Here is a 19,709-nt window from a genome sequence, read left to right on the forward strand (position 1 = left end):
AGAGGCCTTTGTGGAGTGCTAAAGCTTTTGCTAGATATGTTGGGGGTTTCTCCGAGATTAAAAGTGTATGCTACATTTTTATATCTTCCAAGAGCTACGCTATATAACTTGTAAAATACATTTGTACCTACAGCGGTTAGGAGGAAGAAGGAGAGTAGAAAGGGGGAATGAATAAGAGAGGCTGCATTACTCATAGCTTGCCACATTTCACTTTGACGAAGTTTCTTTCTTTCGTTATATGCCTCTTTCACCATAATGTTGCGAGTCCAGTAAAGGGATATTAAGGTTTCTAAAAAGAAAATAGAATTTCTACAACTTATCGCGGTTTAGGATGTTCATGTTTTATAGTGCTTCTTACAGCAAGAGTATTTTCATGATTTGGTTACTAGAATGAGTTTATGTTAAGAGTTTGAGGAGGGATTTGTTTTCTTTAGATTGGATTGTATAAAATCGTATTGTTGTTCATACTAATAACTATTGAAATGTGCTTCATTGTTGATTTTGGTGGAATTGAATGCAAAATTAGTGATTATGTGAAGAGGATAAGTGAAGATTATCAAATTGGAGGAAGATTAGTAATGGGCTAAATTACTAACCACGATTCAGAATAAACTCTAAAAAAATAACTATTTAACGAAAAACATCATTAATGTCACATCCGCATATAAAATACAAGTATAGAAGTATAAGGTAACTTTTTGAACAAACTTTTAAAAAATGATTGTCAATTGTGATTTCGTTTGACACAAAATACTAATGAGAGCATCCTATAATTAAATTACAAGAGACAAAATAAATGAGATGTATAATCTACTATTGTTATTTAAAAGCGCGCGTGGGCAAGATATTAAGGCGCCTAGGTGGCCACATGCCCCCCTCCCCTTCAAGCACGACATGGTGCCATGTCTTTTCTGTGTTGGTATCTATTTGGAACATTGTTAAAGTGAAAAAACTAAACTCGTAACCTCAATTATGGACGAAAGAGATAATCTAAATGCTTCTTTAATCAAGATTAATGATGATTTTATGGATTTTTAATCGAAACCAAGAGTTAATTTCTAATGTTTTGAATGCATATTATGGATAAACAAACTTGTTTTTATTCTTTTTAGACATGGCATTACTGTTAAAAATGATAATGTGATTTGCATAAGAGGTTTAGAAACTTCATCTTTTATCTCAAATGTCGTGATCTTACCACTAAACTACATCTTTATAAAACAATATATTCTTCTAACTAATTTAATCTCTTTTTGTTTTTTTGTTTTTTTGAAAGAGAAATTTCATTAATTGAAGGCCAAACGACATCTACAATAGATATTAAAGAAAAACAAGATACAATTAAACAAGGTTAAATCAAATTCGTCTTCGAAGAAACTATAATGAACCAGATCGAGCAATACAACGCAGCCCCCTTGTATTTGCTGAATCAAACAGCTATTGATGAGGAAGTCTATCATTCTGACATAGTTTGGAAAGAGCATTCTTGATCGAGTCATGTTAACTGCATCAGAGATTCCAATATCGTCATGTTGAGTCTTGAACTTCAACCAATAAGAACGATTTCTCATACCTAAAAACAAAACAACCACACTCACAACTCTCATAGGGGAGAAGGAGATCTCCACAACAGAGACTAAAAACCCCATAAAAGGGTTTGAAGAAATCTCATAAAGAGATACTAATTTATTCAACAAAACAAGAAAATAAACTATAAACTGAAAACAAAAGGGAAAAGGGGGCTTACTATGGATGAAATCATCCATAACAGCCCCTAACTGAAGAAGAAGAAGTAGGGGAGGCTAGGGTCTTAGAGAGAAAAAGAGAGAGGGGGAGGCTAGATATCTTTTTGTTAATACAATTAAAAAAGTAACCGGAAAATAGTTAGACTCGAAACACTAGTTTCCTTTTAAACAGATTTCACTATCACAAATTCACAATAGTATGACTAAAAAACACAATATATTTCAAATTTGGAGCCCTCCTAAAATAGAAGGTTTTCTTTACGACCAATATAGATGCTTAGATGGTCATGAGTACTCATGACCAAAGTCGCCAATTCGTGCTCGATGCTTTTTTTTTTTTTTTTTTTTTTTTTTGTGTTTGCACCCGGTCGTTCGGGCTACATTTGAATTAGTGAAACTTCCATCAAAACCAGCTGTTATATTACATTTTTACAATATGAAAGGTGCAATATTCCACAATGCCGAATGATTCATTCAAGACCTAGTCAAGTGCTTCAACTTGCACGTATGTAATTTTTATACAATTGAGTATATCAAACTATAATAGACATGATCATAGACTGAAGGAACAACCACATGATTATTAAACTCTCATCTCCTCCTGGTAAGTTGTCAGATTTTGTCAATTGTCAAGTATTGGTTATCGATTGACTGGATTTTTTTTGACAGATTAAAGATCACAGGAAAGAAACATATGATGAAAATTCAAAGAATATCAGATGGCATATGGATGCAATTGCAACGAATGGTAAATAGACCAATTCACAACTTTGTCTGAAATTTTGTATTCTGAAACACCAAGTACATCTCTTGTATCCCTGCAGCAGGACGATTTGTTAGGGGTGTTCATAAAAAACCGAAATCGAAATACCGTACCGAAATACCGAAAAACGATCTAAATGGGTGGTTACCATACCGACAAAAAAAAGTTTGATCGGTATGGTTACCGAACCGATAAAATTAGCGGTTAAACGGTACGGTTACAGTTATGATTTTTGAGTTGTTGTATCATTGTATCATTGTATCATTGTATGTTCTACTTTGCACCAAGTCTGAATCTTTGTGTTAGGACTTAGGAATAGGATGCCTTGGATCGGCTCTTCAAGTAACCATCTTAGAAAGTCAACCCTTTTCCAAATAACCACCACTTAATCGTTTCCGTCTAGTAAATGGGAAATTTCATTTTTTTTCTCATGAAATTCGTTAATTCATAGTACTCCCACTGTCTTAAACTATAGTTCTCATTTCTATTTTGAGTGTCCCAATCGGCTCTTCAAGTAACCATCTTAGAAAGTCAACTCTTTTCAGCAAGAAATTTAGTTCATATAGTCTATTGTAACAAACTGATATCTTTTTTAAGCTATATATGAAAGGAAGTAAACAGAATACTTAGAAGTTCTTATTGTTGTTGTAGGGAGGAGATAAAAAGGAGGAGCATGAACAAATCTCCAGTGAAAGCTATGAACATCTAATGATAAATGGAAGACTATTACTGGAGGAAAGAGTTTCCTTGTTTAATGGCAGAACAAACCCTGTCAAATGTTTCTCCTTTGAGGAGCTTAACAAAATTATAGACATCAATCAGATACATAGTATTGGATCAAAGTGGTGTAAAGGTTTTATAGATGGAAAAGTTGTACTAGTAAAGGTCTCCAAAAACAAAGTTCAAAATATTATTCGTGAAATTGTGGTTGCTGCACAAATGAGTACTCATACAAATGTTCACAAGCTTCTAGGATGCTGCCTCGAGTACAAACGTCCGATCCTTGTTTATGAGTGGGTGGAGAATGTATCTCTTCAAGATCGAATTGTTGGAGATCGGATCGAAAATCAGGAAATATTGGAATGGAAGGACAGACTTAGGATTTTGTGGGAGATATCTCATGTCATTGCATATCTTCACACTGCTTTTCCTAGGCCTATCATCTACAAATACTTAACACCAGCAAATGTGTTCTTTGATAAAAATAATGCTGTCAAGGTATCAGACTTCAGTCTTTCTGTTTCAATTCCTAAGGGTAAAACATATTTGGAAGACGGATATCTGCAGGGGACTCTTGGTTATCTAGCTCCTGAATACATGAAACATTTCAAGTTATCAGAAAAAGTAGACGTTTATGCCTTTGGTGTGCTTTTTCTTGTGCTTTTGACAGGCCATACTCCGTTTTCCACTACAAATGTGCACAATAGTTGGGAGAATTTAGAGGACTGGGTGAGGGAATGTGTCAAAAGGTAATTGCATCAGTGAGATTATAGACTCTAGAATTACTTGGAATGGGATGACCAGAGATGAAGGCCTTCAGCATCAGCAGCGAGCATCTATAGAGCTGGCACTGAGGTGCACATCAATAGAAGAGGATATTAGGCCAACTATGGTGGAGGTTGCAACTCAAGTCAAGACCATGATCAGGTCCTCTAGTGTCTAGTCCCTATGTAGCATGGGTGCTTCTTCTAGGTCACGTACTCGAACCCCGTACTTGATACGATATGCATCCTGTAATGGGTAAAAATATTGCCGTTTTTCTGTTCCCGTACTCGAATCCGCACTCGTAACCATATCCGTCTATGTGCAACATAGTTTAGTCATATCATCAGTAGTCACTTTAAGCTAAAGGTTTTCTCTTTGTCTAATAAGTGGCTCCTTTTAATTTGCATTTCGAAGTAAGTCAATTATTAACTCGATTTCCTGATGGTTGCACTGCATTGCATTAAGGTTGTAAACAAATAGTTGTTTTAATCTTGTCTTGTCTCTCCTGCAGCCCGATCATTGGTTCAACTAGATTCTTAAAGGTGAACTGAAAGCAAAGTAAAATATATTAACGAGTACTGTGTACCTGGATTGTTAGAAGAAAAAACTGTAGTTTGTAATTTTAAAAAGTTACATGAGCTAGTACAGTGGCAGTTAGTGCATTCTGAAAGTCCTTTATTCAAAAAAGTTGTTTCCATGAAATTTGACAACAAAAATTCTACTTATATTGCATTCTTTCAAGTCTACTTTGCTGATGTTATTTATTCAGACATTTCTACTCCTATTGCACTTTGCTTCTGAAGTCTTAACTAATTGGACTTCATTGGTTGCTACAGAAAATAAGATAATGAATGTTATGGTTTGAGTTTATTTGGCTTTGGAACCAGTGTAACACCCATTTGTAGTTACAGCTTTTTTTTATATCATAAATAGGGCCGTTTCTAACATTTTGTAGGTTCGGGGTGAAACTAAATCTTAGGGCCTCTTATATATGGTTAGAGAGCTAAATTTTTTACCACTAATTAGTACTTCCTCGGGCATTTACACGGCAAAATAAGTAATTGTATATATTCGAATAGTATTAAAGTCAAATTGGGCAATATGTTAAAATGAATTGAGGAAATTTTTTTAAAATGAATTATTTCCTTCGTCTAAAATCACTTCTTATAAGTTATACCTATTAAGATACATAGCTTTAGAGGATTTGTATCAATTGTTATTTATTAAAGAAGAAGATAGATATGACACGAGGTAGCAAAGTGGTTATTTTATTTGGAGGAGAGAGAGTGGTGGTTCATTTTTGTTGAGAAAAAAAAAGATTAAAATAACAATGGGTTGTATCCAAAAATAAAATTGCAAAGGGTAATGTACGACTAATAAAAATAAAAAGTGCAAAAAGTATTGTGGGATAGAAGATTTAAAAGAGTAAAATGTAGATAAAAAATGTTAAAAGAAGTGTAATATAGAAAAGCGAATTTTCTATCCTTGTGGGTTTTGAGTACGTCTTCAGTAAACTAGCAAGTGTAAAGCAAACAACTAAGCCAAACTTCAATTTGTTGATTATGGTTGTTGTTGATTCCCTTTATTAAAAACTTTATAAAAAATGGGCCCCTTATATTGATGCGCCCTAGATGGTTATCTCTCAAAACAACTCCCAGCCCCCAGGGTCGAGCTTGATCATAATCAGGGTCTTGAAACCTGTCTGCATGGCTGTGTGTCTTTAGAACATGATACTTATGTCAATCTATTATAATTTATTTATTTCCTATGTATATAGAAGATGATGCAGTTGCACTTCTTTCTCGTTACTACCATTATAACCAACTACCAAATGGCCCGTTAATGGTCTGTAAATAATTATTTTCCAAAAAAAGCCCCATGAAGCTCGTCGGCAGTACATTACCTTAGTTCGTCCCAACCCTGGCCCAACGTGGCACAACAACACATCCCATGCCTAGCTCCTGTATGAGTCGGGCTCGGGCCTATCACACTTCCTCCACTAGACACTAGTCTAGTAAGTCTACCAAGAATATATTAACCTAATGGTTAAGTTTGAAGTGCCATGAACGATCAATGACAAGTTTAAATTCGCTTCCCCTTCTTTATACTTTGTAATGTCTTCGTAGTTCATACAGATTAAAAAAAAAAAAAAGCCATCCGCGCTCAACTCTTCTTTCTCTTTCTCCAGTTTCAACTGCCCCATCTAACAGTAATGCCGTAAAGCAGCTTATTCACACTTCCCTGCTCATCTCTTCATCTTCTGCAACTACTTTCTCTAAAGATGCGCTCCAAAGACAAAATCTCTTACTTCTACGACGGTATTCTTTTTCGACCTCCCCTTTTTTTTCTCCGTTTTAAACCCTAATTCCTAATTTTTCTCAATTCTTTCAAAATTTCATACGAATTTCTCACATTTCTTGTAAATTGATCGGAAACATCTAACTAAATTCTTGCAGGTGATGTTGGGAGTGTTTACTTCGGGCCTAATCATCCCATGAAGCCTCATAGGTTATGTATGACTCATCATCTCGTCTTATCCTACGACCTTCACAAGAAGATGGAAATCTATGTAATTGCTACAATTTTTTTGGGTTCAATTTAGTTTTTTTTTTCTTTTTTGTTTCTATTGATTTGCGCTGTTTTCTTGCTCATATTTGTGGTTTTTGTGGAGTTTGTATGGTGCAGAGGCCGCACAAAGCGTATCCAGTAGAGTTAGCTCAGTTTCATTCAGCTGATTATGTGGAGTTTTTGCATCGAATTACGCCCGAGAAGCAGCATCAATTTATGACTGAAATGGCCAAATGTATGTTTCTAGTTTTCTACTTGAATTGAGCTTTGTAGAATGTTTGATATGTTGGTTTGTCTTGATTCTTGAATTGCATTGCCAGTGAGGAAACCCTTAATCTTTCATGAATTAGTTAGGTTACCGGGTTATGCTCATCCATCCTTCTCTCTGAGCAACCCTTTAACCTTTTTTGAATAAACTAGGTCATGGGGTTGTTTGTTTTATAAGATTGAGGAGTAGGACTAGTTGGCGTGTTCTTGTACTTTGAAGTCTTATATTTTCCAAGCAGTTGTATTTTTCGCATAGAGGCCAGAAGGAAAGGGGACCACCTACTTGAAACTGGTTATTGTCGGTGGATTTTGATGCTTCATGGGGAGGAACCATAAATATTCTTGTATGAGGAAATGTAAATGATGTCGTGGACAGAACTGGAATACTGGGAACTTTTTTTATTTGTTTTGGTCATGGTTAGTAGCTGTGGTTAGTGGCGTATCCAGGAATTACGGGATGGGGGTACGGAATTATCTGAGTGAATTTACGACTAAAAATTCAAATCAAAATACAATGCCAATACTTGAGTTAAAAGACGACATTTGTGATTTTCCTCCGCCTCTCTTCCAAAAAGATTGTAAACTTTTTTTTTCATCTTCCAAATATAGTATAAAGTAAACATATTATTAGATATTAATTCCAAAGTCCCTTGTTTCAAATTACATTTCACAACACCTCTAATTCCAAATTCAACTAATTTCAATTCACAACCTCTATTTCAATTTCACAATTTCTAATCTCTAATTGCAATTCAAGTAACCTCAATTTCCATATTTCACACAATTGCACAGCATTGAAATTTCATTTTCATAATTTCTTATTTCAATTCAAAATATCAATTCACATCAAAATTTCATTCATCAGTTCACATCTAACATAGTTCTAATCATATCTAAAAATTCCATTCAAAAAAAAATTGAGAAGTCTTATAAATTAACAGAAATAAAAAACAATACCTCAACCAGTAGGGTTCTGCCATTCTGGGCTTCTGGCGACTGGCGTTCTGCCATTCTGGGTTAGTGGCGACCGGCCTCCACAGGCGGCAGTCAGCAACATCCGGCCAGTGGCACTCCAGCCGTAATCAGAAAAGAAAAAGGGATATTATAAACAGATCCCCATCCTTATTCCCTAGTCAACGGATCATCACGGCGCAAATACCTTAACAAATCCTTCAAATTATCTAACAAATAAAAACGAAATTCAGCAAACAATTAAATCAATGAATGACAAAAATCAGCTCCCACAAACAAATTAGGGTTTTTCGTAAAGCATATTTTTACCTAAGCAAAATTCTTCCTTGATGTAATCAATATTACCATCTTCATCTTTATCAAAAGAACCGATGCCTTCAATGTCCATTGTTGATTTCAGAGAGGAAAAAGTATGAGGGAGAGGGAAAAATAACGTTATGAATGACAGAGTGGGAGAGCCCAGAGGAGAGAGAAAGAGAGGATGCAGAGTAACTTTTTTTTTTTACCCTTTTGCTTTTATTTTCTTCAAAAAAAGTTTTGGGGAATGGGGGTACAGCTGTACCCACTTAACCCCTGTAAATCCGCCCCTGGCTGTGGTGGTTGGTTTATAAGGTCTTATACAAACATGATAATAATGATAGATGGACTAAGTGTGTGTTAACTTGAAAGTTACAGTTGTGACTGGAGGCTTCTTTCTTGGTGCTAATCAATCGGGCTCCTTGAGATTAGGTTACCCCTTAAGGGTGAAAGATAGAGCTACTCAATTTTTATTTACCCTAGTGGTGGATATGTTGTATAGAAGGTTGCTCAAGAGTTTTTATATGGTAGGTAGGACAGGTGATAACTGATAGGGATCAATATCTCAAAATTTTTATTTAGAAAAAGTTCACAGAAACTATTGATAGGTTTATATCGGGCATTTCTGCAATTTCCTTTCAGTATTGGAGTTTCTTTTCTGTGTTTCTTTGGTCTTTAAATACTTCCATCTACGTTATTAGTTTGACATAAATAATTGCGATAGAAAATTATTTGCGACTTTCCCTCATTATTCTGTTCTACTGCTGTTCTATCATGTCTTCTTCACCTATGTTCTCCTTTATATCCTGCAAATCTTTCTTTTTTCTTTCTTACCTTCTTTCTTCCTCTTGATCTGTGTCACTGTAGTATTTTGTTTAAACAATGAAGGTTCACAAAAGCTCTACTTGGTCTTCCAACTTGTACAATGGCCTCAGTTGTACTTTGCTCTCTTGAAGTGCAAATATTCAATCAATCGTAACTCATCTTTTGGTATTCTGCATCTCTTCAGCTTGGTATATAATTCGGGATCAATTGTCACTCCTCATAAGTAGACAATGCTTTATCATGCCACTCTCTTTCCTTATTGTTTTCTATTTATGCCCTCCCTCTTTCTCTCTAGCCTTTCCCATGCTCTTCTAATGAGATCTTCAAGGAATTCCTTTTTATGGATAGAAGAATCTTTGATTTGTCTTCCTAGAAAATCAACAATTGAGGATTTATTAGGATTAAGGACAAACTCGAGAACTTCATGGATGGTGTTGTCAATGGTGACGACCCAATTGTTTTGAGGGACTCTTGGCTCTTTGGTTTATAAGGGTAGTAGATTGGTGGAGCATGAGCTAGCAACTATTTGGTTCCGTTCTTGAGTGGATTAAGGCAAGATCTAATTTAAATTGGAGATTTTCGGATTTAGGATATTTTGAAGGGATACATAAGAGGCCTTGATCCTTGTTCTAGGCAAGCATTTTGCTGATGTATGGGTGGATTGGTCGTGGCACTAGGTAGGGTGGTGGTGAATTGGCAACTGATGTATATAATGTTGGTAATGGTTCTTGATGTATTGGACTAGAGATCTGTTTCGATGCTCGTGGTTATGAACCATGTCCTTACTCCTAAGGAGACGAAGTTTTTAGGATGAAGAAGTCAGTGGGTGCTCTCTGGAAATGGGGCTTGCTGGAGAATCTTTTGGGTGGCTAGGGTTTGATTACATGCCGTTTGTGATGCTTGGACTCGTCACTTTGCCCTGTCGCGCCCGTATCGATGTGACCAAACCCGGATGGGGACATGGAATACGAGTTACCGAACAACATGAAAACGGATGCGAGAGTTTCTGGTAGGTCTAGGTGCTCACCACACCATCTCCGACGCCACTGTTAAATCTTCTACTTGATTCTTTCTCTGTCTCGCTTCTGTCTTCTTTTTCTTTGGGAGTCATGTCATTCTCTTTACCTCTCTCTCTAAGTAACTAATAGTGGGTGGGTAAAAGTAAAGTCACATGGCTTGTTTCAAAGTAGAAAGAAGAGTGAAGTCACATGGAACGGGTCCTCTAAGCCTTTAACTTTCCAATTCTCGTCTCTTCTTACAGTTCGTGTGCAACTACTTTCTTTTATCTTTATAATCCTCCTATTTTTTTTTCCTTCAAATGTATTTTAATTTTTAATAATATTCCTTTTTCTTATATAGTTACGAAAATAGCTCAAAATATAATTTAAAAATATGTAAATTATTATTATTTTCTTGTTTAAATTACTGGGTCGCTGAGTCCAAATTTATAAATTAGATCCTTCACAAACGTGCCTTTGAGTCCTTCATTTTGAGATATTTAGTCGGACCCATACCTGTGTTGGACACTTGTACCCGAGCATTATGTCATGCAAGTAGTTAAGGAAGGATGCCGAGATGGTGTGTGAGGCAGTGGAGGTGGTGGTGTGTGATGCGTGAGTGGCGTGTGTGACTAGAGTGTGGAGGTACCTGACTTGATGTGCATTGCACACATTGTTTTGAGTCCGTAGGTAATGCTACTTATAATGAGTTATTCTGAATAAAATAGTCAATAATATGGCCAAAGCTTTGGATTTAACAGGTTTAAAGGGTCTCAGCTTAGTGAGCAAGCAAAACAACAACCGTTTAGAACATCATCAACCTTGATCAGTTTCTCAAGGTTGGAAATTGGTTAACTCATGAGTAATTTTCTTACCACTATGTTTGACAAAAGACCAAACAGTATTACCAAAATAAGAAGCTAACGCTAATACATCCTCCACAACTCGATGAAAATGACTAGAGCCCCTAGAGTTCCCTTTCAGAGCTTGATTAACCAAGAAGCTATTAAAATCCCAATTGCGAAGCCACCTGCAAGCCCCCCCAAAACAGCCTGGCTTCAGCCATTCAAACCTCCCGATTCTCACGAAATTGAAATGTGGTGCTTGGCAACACGACCTTTGCAGCATCGCGGCACACAAATGCAATGCCTGACCCCCAACTCACCTAGCTTGCCGGCATCATCAACATTGATCTTAATCCATCCATCTTCTGGCGGCTACCAGTTGGGTGAGCAGTAGATGAAAGAGCTGTATGGTCATGCGTGGACTGTGCAGCGTATCTCGCCTCCTTGCTGATTTTAATGGTGTAAGAGAGAGTAGCTTCAGGTGCCAAAAATTCATCCTCCATCACCATCCTACATCGAATGACCCACAGTCCAATATATATTTAAGAACTCCAGCTCCTCGCCTTCCATGTTTTAGAAACAGGCGCCCCACCAGTCCACAATCCAAGAGCAATGTGCATGATCAACTGCTCATGGGCATTAATAATCCATATAGCTTTGGGGGCTTTGCAGGAAAGCAGATCATGTAGAGGCGATTCCTGCTCAATATGACAAATGCTACAAGTAGCATTTTAGGTGGAAAGACGACGAGGTAAACCCAATAACACCCTTGGAAGAAACTTCGCTCTCCAAATAAATCTGTCACGTGAATCCTCTTTGGACGGCTGGTCTCTCGCGGAATTCTGTTTGGCAGTTGGATGTGTCCACAAATGAGGATAACAAGGGTCTTGAATCTTGATGCAAAAGATGATGCACAGGTCATTTGTACTATTTTGTATGAGTGGATGTTTTCTTGGCTATAAGGATCTTATGGTCAGAGAGGATCCTTCTTCAGGTAGCTCTGGGAATTTAATTTTCATCAAGAATAATGGTTCTTTTGCAGTGGTGGCTATTCAGGCAAGTTTATTAAGTTTGGTTGTGTGGGTGATCTGCTGATGATTACCAACAGGTGGAGAAGCTTATGGTATATATATATATATATATATATATATATATATATATATATAATATTATATATATATATGAAGGTTGAAGTTTCAGTGAGAACAACTTGTATATGAGAATGCAAGAACACTAAGTAGTAACTTTTTTCAACCAATAAGTAATCCGTTTTGGCTAAAATGTAACTAATTTTTCTTTGCATGTCAATCTTCATAAAAGATTACATTTTTAGGAAAAAGGATTACCATGTAATATCTAATACAAGGTTACATTTTTACTAAAATAGATTACTATTCTACTTTTCTCACACTCTTATATAAGGAGTGTTTGTCACTAAAACTTTATTTCTTTTTACCCATTTTAGTGAAAATATAATCCATTTTTTACATATTACATCACAATCCTTTTTCCTGAAAATATAGTCCTTGTGGGAAATTGGCTCCGCAAGGAAAAAAAAGTTAACAAAAATAGATTATATATTGGTTAAAAAGGATTATAACAAAGTGTTCTAGTATAAGGATTGTTCTCATGGAAATCCGACCCTATATATATATATTTATATAAAATTTGATTAAAAAGACACCAAGAGGGTGTTGCATTCACAAAAGAAGGGATAATGACAAAAGGCTCAATCCCTCATGCTATTGTGGATCATTTTATCTATAAAATCAAGGAAAATCTTCCAAACCTTTGCAAGCCAACCATTTTCATCCTCTTTTCCAGGCAACTAGGGGGTATCTCATAAGATAGACAGACTCGGTTAGTGGATTTGCTAGAAGTTAAGTGGTTTAGTGTTGATGATTCAGGCCCTGTGGAGTAACCACTACTCCAGGGAATCACTTAACATCCTCAGAATGGAAATGTTTTAGATACTTCGGTGGATTGGATGGGTTGTGTCTTTCTTGTTGTAAGGAGGCTGATGAACATGCATAAAATCTTCTTGGAAAAATGGGGCTGACTGTTCTGCCACTAACTGTGAATGATTTGAATGTTGAAGATTTCAGGTCTGAGTCCGAGTTTTTTCTACGACAATTATGCTTGATATCCTCTCTTAGAAAAGTATTTCTTTCTTATGTAATGAAAAAGGATCTCTGAGTGGTCTTCATCTTACTGGGGTTTCCCTTTTGAGAGCAATTTCTCCTCTATGCCTTTGTGAAACCTGCTGTTTCCTCGTGTTTCTATTCCCTTTTAGGTGAGAATTACCCTTGGTTGATTTTTTTTTTCTTTTCAAACATTTTCTTTTGGCTCTCCTTTCAAAGTCTCAGTAAACAATGGGAAATAGCAAATATTCTTTGGAGGTTGATAAGGTATCTTCTCACCTCAGCCTCAGGATATGTATGGTAAGGATAGAGGAGCATTTATTGAACTTGGACTTAGTGATACATTTAAAATGCTAAGCGTTGGTCATATGAATATATGATATGCTAAAGCATTTTACTATTTGAAAAATTCTTTGTGGCACAAATTTGGTCGTCGGAGGAATGGTTGGGATGCCAGAAGCAATTTACGACCTATTCAATTCCATGGAAGGTTATCTCAGCTGTTATTCCATCTCTCATATTTTTTTGAAGTGTAAATTTGAGATTGGTGACATTTTTCAAGTTGAAGGCTTCTTCTGGTGCAAAATTCCCTCAGTTGAACTCTCTTTTGAGTCTGTATTCCTTTTCAACCATTATGATTGAGAGTTATGGACTTATGGGAGCTTACTTCTCTTCTTTGCTTGTTGTCTTGTAGCCTCTTAAATTTGTCAATAAGATTGAGATAAGTGTTGAAGATTTCATGTTTCTGTTTGTTTACATGCTGATCATTCTCTTCTTAAAATTTGTTTATCTATAAAAAAATTATTGTACTCTGAATTCTGATTTAGGTTACATCTTACCCTATGTTGTTATATCCTACATCTCTGATACAATTTCTATCATCTCAAGAAATTTGTCAGATAAATTTTGAACTCCCTATCCCCCCCGCCCCCCCTCTCTCTCGCTCGTATGCGCGCGCGCGCGTGTGTTCCTCCTCTTGCTTTATCATAGTTCTAACTGACCTGATTCTTCTGTGTGATATCGTAGATTTTGTGTGAAGTAGACTTGGATTCTTAATATCAAAACACTCCTTCCTCTGTTATCCATTCTTTGTCTTTCTCTCAATTCAGTTTAAATATCTATGCTTTTCTTTGTACTTTATTATTTATATGTCTTTTGGCCTACTGTCGTATAGACAATCCACTTTTTTTGCATTCAGGAGTTGGCTGACAAAAGGTTTTATTTGCTTGCAGATAATCTTGGAGAAGATTGTCCAGTCTTTGACAATTTGTTTGAGTTTTGTCAAATTTATGCGGGTGGAACCATCGGTAGTTTCAGGACCTTGTTTATCTGACAATGAACTTGTGTGGCACTTTTTATGTAAATGATAGAGTTATTTTCTGACAGATGCTGCTCGTAGGTTGAACAATCAACTTTGTGATATTGCTATAAATTGGGCGGGTGGCTTGCATCATGCGAAGAAATGCGAGGCTTCCGGATTCTGTTACATTAATGACTTAGTTTTGGGTATTTTGGAGCTTTTGAAATACCATGCCCGTGTTCTTTACATTGATATAGATGTACATCACGGTGATGGTGTTGAAGAGGCATTCTATTTCACTGACAGGTATGCAACCTCTTTAGAAATAGAAATGTATATGGCATCATGCTATAATATGAATGTATGTAACTTATTTTCAGTTCATCTGAGGCGAGATCTATACTAGGTTGTTTATTACTGATCTTTTTAGGATAACGATGCACATGAACAATACATTCTTGTATTTTTGTAAGATTTTGACATGCCTTATGGAGTCAGAAGTCTTACTAAAGTTCCATATGGTAAAAATATCTTCATTGGTGGTTGCATAATTGCTTTCCTTTATGGTATTCCTTGCTTTGTGTTGCAGAGTGATGACTGTTAGTTTCCATAAATATGGTGATCTCTTCTTTCCTGGATCAGGAGATGTCAAGGTAGGATCTTTAGTGACTTTCTCTGTTTTTAACATGTTATTGGTTGCTCAACACTCTGGCGTTTCTGGTATTTCTTATCCTAGCCTGTTTGTTGTTGTATGCTTGTTCTCATTACTTTAACTAGAGAACAATTCTTTGATATTGATCTCTTTTGTCATTGATCATGAAGGAAACTGGGGAGAGGGAAGGGAAATACTATGCCATAAACGTTCCTCTTAAGGATGGTATTGATGACACTAGCTTTACTAGATTGTTCAAGACGGTATGTTTATATTCAGATGCCTTCAAGTCTAATATGGACAATTGAGCATGTTGTACTGCAAACAAACGATGAACTCTTGTCTTATTATATGCCGATGTGCAGATTATTTCTAAGGTTGTCGAGTTTTATCAGCCTGGAGTGATTGTTCTGCAATGTGGAGCGGATTCTCTTGCTGGTGACAGATTAGGCTGCTTCAACCTCTCTATTGATGGTGCTGGTTTTTGTAATTCGACATTTTGTCTTATTGTTTGCTGGTAATTCTGTTGGCATGAATTTGCTGAAGGGATTTCTGGAGGACTGCTAAGTGCTAATGATAGTTGTGCTAATGGTGTAACAATTAACAGGGCATGCAGAATGCGTTAGGTTTGTGAAGAAATTTAATCTTCCCTTGCTGGTAGGTTCCGGGAAATTATATGTTTTTTAAGTTATATTTTTGTTGCTTTTCTGAAGTAGTCTAATATGAAAGGTCTTGTTATTAGGTTACTGGAGGAGGTGGCTACACAAAGGAGAATGTTGCTCGATGCTGGACTGTAGAAACAGGGGTTCTTTTAGATACAGATCTGCCAAATGGTATTCTTTCTAACCTAGTTGCTGTGGCATGTCGTGGTTAAAATCAATATTCTTTTTTCCTTCTCCAATCCTTCTATGGTCTTGCTGTCTTTCATGCCTTTCATTGTCTTTCCTGCAGAGATTCCTGATAATGAGTATATCAAATATTTCGGACCAGATTATTCCTTAAGGATTCCCAATGGACACATTGTAAGTTTGTGCTCTTAACTCCTGCCTCTCATGTACTCCATGTTTAATTAATGGCAGGCCATTTTCTATTTGGACCATCTCAAAAGTCAAACCAGTAGGTCACCTTTTAATTTTCCATATTACTCTTAATACTACATCCTTAACTAAAAGTTCCAAGGAAAGACACCTGGATGGTGGTGGTATAAAAATCTAAATATTGCAATAGTTATAGTGCATTAACTTTATTTCTTAACAATGATCCTAGTAGAATGTAACCTATTATTGATTGGTGAAGGAGTAGTGTATAATAATTTGGCCTGGTAAATTTTTGGCAGTCTTGTGGACTTGTTTTTAACTAAAGCTAGCAGTTTCTTTTTGTGGATAATACTTCATAAGCTTGAAGCTTAGCTTGGTATGGTTTGGTTTGATTGACCAGGAGAACCTGAACAGTAAATCATATTTGACAACAATCAAGATGCAAGTTCTCGAAAATCTTCGGTGTATTCAACATGCACCAAGTGTACAAATGCAAGAGGTCAGTGGCAACAACAGTTTTGGCTTTACCAGCATATTTTATGAAATAATGTATATGTCTTTGTCTACCCTTTGGGGAAATGCAGGACATCATGAACTGTGTATCCAAATTATGATATCACATCTTTTTACTTCCGGTTTTTACACCACCATAGTTCGAAAATACTGTTTCGGTCACGATCGCAGTAATGGTCACGATGATGCAATATCGGCTTAAACATGAAATATCCCTAGAATCCGCCTAAAATGCCGGTTTTTTAACACCTCTACGATGCGGGTAATATCGGTTTGGTAGATTTGAAAACCTTTACGACACGGGCGATACGATACGATGCGGCCTTGTTTTGACACCATGCCAAGTACCCCCGTGGTTCCACTAAATTTGTGAGGTACCACCTATAGTTTCGAGAATGTACAAGGTACCCTTTAGGTTTAATACCCTTTAGGTTTATACCCTTATTGAGTAACGACATAAACTGCCCATCAGTTTTTTTTTTTTTTTCCTTTCCTTTTCTTCTCCCTTATCACTCTCACTTCTCCCACCTCCTTTTTCTCCCCTCTTCTTTCTTCTCTCACCTTCTCTCTCTTTACCCAGTTCCCTCATCCTCCCTTTAATTTTGCTCTCTTTCTTCTTTCTATAAGCATACACAATCCCCAACTTCTTTCCTAAAAATGAACCACTATTTCATTTTTTAAAAACCCCATTTTTTTGGAGGATGAAATTCACCATCTTTTAGTCATCTAACAATCTTATTACTGTCATCATCATCTTTTCATTCTCTTTGCTCTGTTATTCCCTGTTTTTGCAGCACCAACTAATACATAAACTTCCTCACAATCTGTCTCTTTTAACCAAACACTAACATCCAAAGTTGGTAAGTTGACTTTTTTTTTTTGAAAAAGAATCGCAAGAAATATTATGTTGGAATATGGTTCAAACATATTCCTTCAAATGGCATCCTCAATTGGGGTGTTGCTGCTCATTTCTTCTATCTCTCATCAAATACACTCAATTCTCTCTTCATCGCCTTAATTTTCTTCTCTGATTTGAAAATGTTCAATAAATTGATGAAATTATAACAGCCCCAGAAAGGAAATCCCAAATCAATAAGTACCCTAATTTGAAACCCAATTCTATGGTGTGGGTCAACTTGGGAACCTGCAACAACAACAATAAATGTACAACAACAAAAGCTGCCTAGCAACAACAGCGGCGGAGAAGAAATAAGTATAATATGTGCAAATTTCAAATTGCAGTTGGGTATTTTTACTTTGTAAATATGAGAGGGAATGTAGACTCTTCGTGAGAGTTGATGTTTAGAGAGAGAGTGGTGATGGAGCAGTGGGAAAAAAGTAGATATAATGTAGACTCTTTGTATCTTCTAAGCTTTGGTTTTTGTCCTAAAAATTCTAATTATAAGCTGTAAAGTAGTTTTATCAAAGAGTTCAAAAAGATTTGTGTGTCAAATTACTGGGTATTGCTTTCAAAGTTCATCTTTGTTTTTAAGGAAATGGTTCATATTGCTCAACGATTAATACTTGGAAATTAATCAGCAGTCGAAAGCAAATGAAAGATGTTGTCGAAAGCAATAAAAGATTGAGAGGAAAAGAGAGAGGGGAGGGAGGGGGGGGGGGGGTGGAGTCAGTGTTCAATGAGTGCTTATACCACATGGTACTTGGTGAAATACTGAAATGAGTTCAGAGTGGATACTGGACATTAGGTGCAAGTCATGATAATTTTCAAAACCGATAGGTGCAGCTGGTGTATTAGTGAAAACGCAAGGATATCCTACGCACTTTTATGACTCCAGGGATACCTGGTGAGAAAACTATTTTACTTCCAAGTTCTAATTGAGGGTTACAATGTCAATGTCATGTAATCATGTTGTAGAGAGATGTATTTTGCTTTAGCAATTGGCTGCTAGCCGAACTTTAAATTATGGCAAAAGTGAGCTGAGCCGATTCAGATTGATTGCAGGTTCCCCCTGATTTTTATGTTCCCGACTTTGATGAAGATGAAAACCCCGATGAGCGAATTAACCGTAAGCCTCACCAAGCAATTTTATACACCACACTTCCATTTGTACTGATCTGATTACTTGTGATCTTATTGTTTTGGATTTCTTGTTCTTTCTGTGAATTTGAATTCCCAGAGCACACACAGGATAAGCTAATCCAGAGGGATGATGAGTATTATGATGGTGACCAAGACAATGATCACAACATGGACGATATATAGGGGTGTCGATTGAAGACTTGAAATCACATTCTTTTGGACTTAATTAGTGCTGCTATTGGGAATGTAAATAATTAGGTTATAATTTAGAGTACACCTATTAATGTGATAGGCAGTTTGCATTTTAGTCGGCTTAATTTGAGCTTATGTGTCAGTTACCATGTAAATTTGAAAGATAATCGTAATATTATGGAATAGGTCAATTTTTTCCCCACAAATTTAGTCAAGAGTAGCAGACATTCAAGTTTTTGTAGATTGAGATCTTATATTTTGTGTAAGTTTATTGTTGGTAATTTCCGTAGAGTATGTGTGTTGTCCAACATACTTCTATTTGTGTTGTTTCTTCCTTGCTATTTCCCTTGGTTCCGATACTCATATTGAGCTCATAGCTGTGGTACAGTGGTACTGTGGTAGACTGTAGTTTGATATCTGTGTGCATGCACAAAGTTGTCTCATAAGAGAATATGTATGGCCGTGCTTAATTTTGACTTTTAGTTTTGAAAATGACATTGAAACAAAGACAAACTAGTTATACTAATAATTTACTATCTTCGTTTTTTATTATTTGCAACGATTAGACATTTTCCCTCTCTACTTTATGTCAAATTGATGCACATAATGAAAAACGGAGATAATATATTTAGTTTTTTTTTTGTATATGCAAGACATCATTAGGAAATAATGAGAAAAAAGAATACTTAAATCAAGGATGAAGTGAAAAGACTTTAATCCAAGATTGAAGTGACTATGCTCTCAAATAATGATGTTGGAAAAGGAGTCCTGTTTACATTATATATAAATTATTCTCTTTGTAAGGAACGAATAAATTAAAAGTAATGGTGAAAAACATGGGAATTATTGCACTGTTAAGTTAATTATGACAAAAATATATTTTGTGGTACCTTTGTCCTTAAATATGGGATTAAATGAATTATGATGGGGTGACCCAAAGAAAAATTGATACTCGTGTATCTACTAATTAACTAGGATTAATTGTATTATTGCATTGTCAACTTAATTAGGACAAAAATATATTTTGTGGTACCTTTGTCCTTAAATATAAGAATATTTGAATTATGA

The 19,709-nt window shown here is 36.1% G+C and overlaps 2 protein-coding genes across 6 annotated transcripts; both read left to right on the forward strand.

The window, feature by feature from the left end:
- The first annotated feature begins 1,803 nt into the window (after window positions 1–1,803).
- LOC104905998 (non-functional pseudokinase ZED1) lies at window positions 1,804–4,399 on the forward strand. The gene is made up of 3 exons (XM_048638040.1): window positions 1,804–2,349; window positions 2,415–2,493; window positions 3,160–4,399. The coding sequence occupies exons 2-3, from the start codon at window positions 2,440–2,442 to the stop codon at window positions 3,979–3,981; spliced, it is 876 nt and encodes a 291-aa protein (XP_048493997.1). The 5' UTR covers window positions 1,804–2,349; window positions 2,415–2,439; the 3' UTR covers window positions 3,982–4,399.
- A 1,722-nt stretch (window positions 4,400–6,121) lies between these two features.
- On the forward strand, window positions 6,122–18,980 carry LOC104905997 (histone deacetylase 9). Of its 5 annotated transcripts, none has more exons than XM_048638041.1 (14): window positions 6,122–6,311; window positions 6,450–6,562; window positions 6,679–6,796; window positions 14,139–14,213; window positions 14,293–14,512; window positions 14,796–14,859; window positions 15,029–15,121; window positions 15,224–15,332; window positions 15,466–15,515; window positions 15,601–15,691; window positions 15,810–15,880; window positions 16,296–16,394; window positions 18,361–18,435; window positions 18,547–18,980. In XM_048638041.1, exons 1-14 carry the CDS (start codon window positions 6,275–6,277, stop codon window positions 18,565–18,567), a joined length of 1,236 nt encoding a protein of 411 aa, XP_048493998.1. In that variant the 5' UTR covers window positions 6,122–6,274; the 3' UTR covers window positions 18,568–18,980. The 5 variants fall into 5 exon arrangements, with proteins under 5 accessions (XP_048493998.1, XP_010692973.1, XP_010692974.2 ...); XM_010694671.4 differs by having other exon boundaries at window positions 6,126–6,311; window positions 18,372–18,435; XM_010694672.4 differs by having other exon boundaries at window positions 6,153–6,311; window positions 6,665–6,796; window positions 18,372–18,435.
- Window positions 18,981–19,709: the final 729 nt, after the last annotated feature.

This window comes from Beta vulgaris, chromosome 2, assembly GCF_026745355.1.
Source record: "Beta vulgaris subsp. vulgaris cultivar EL10 chromosome 2, EL10.2, whole genome shotgun sequence".
NCBI classification, from domain to species: Eukaryota; Viridiplantae; Streptophyta; class Magnoliopsida; order Caryophyllales; family Amaranthaceae; genus Beta; species Beta vulgaris.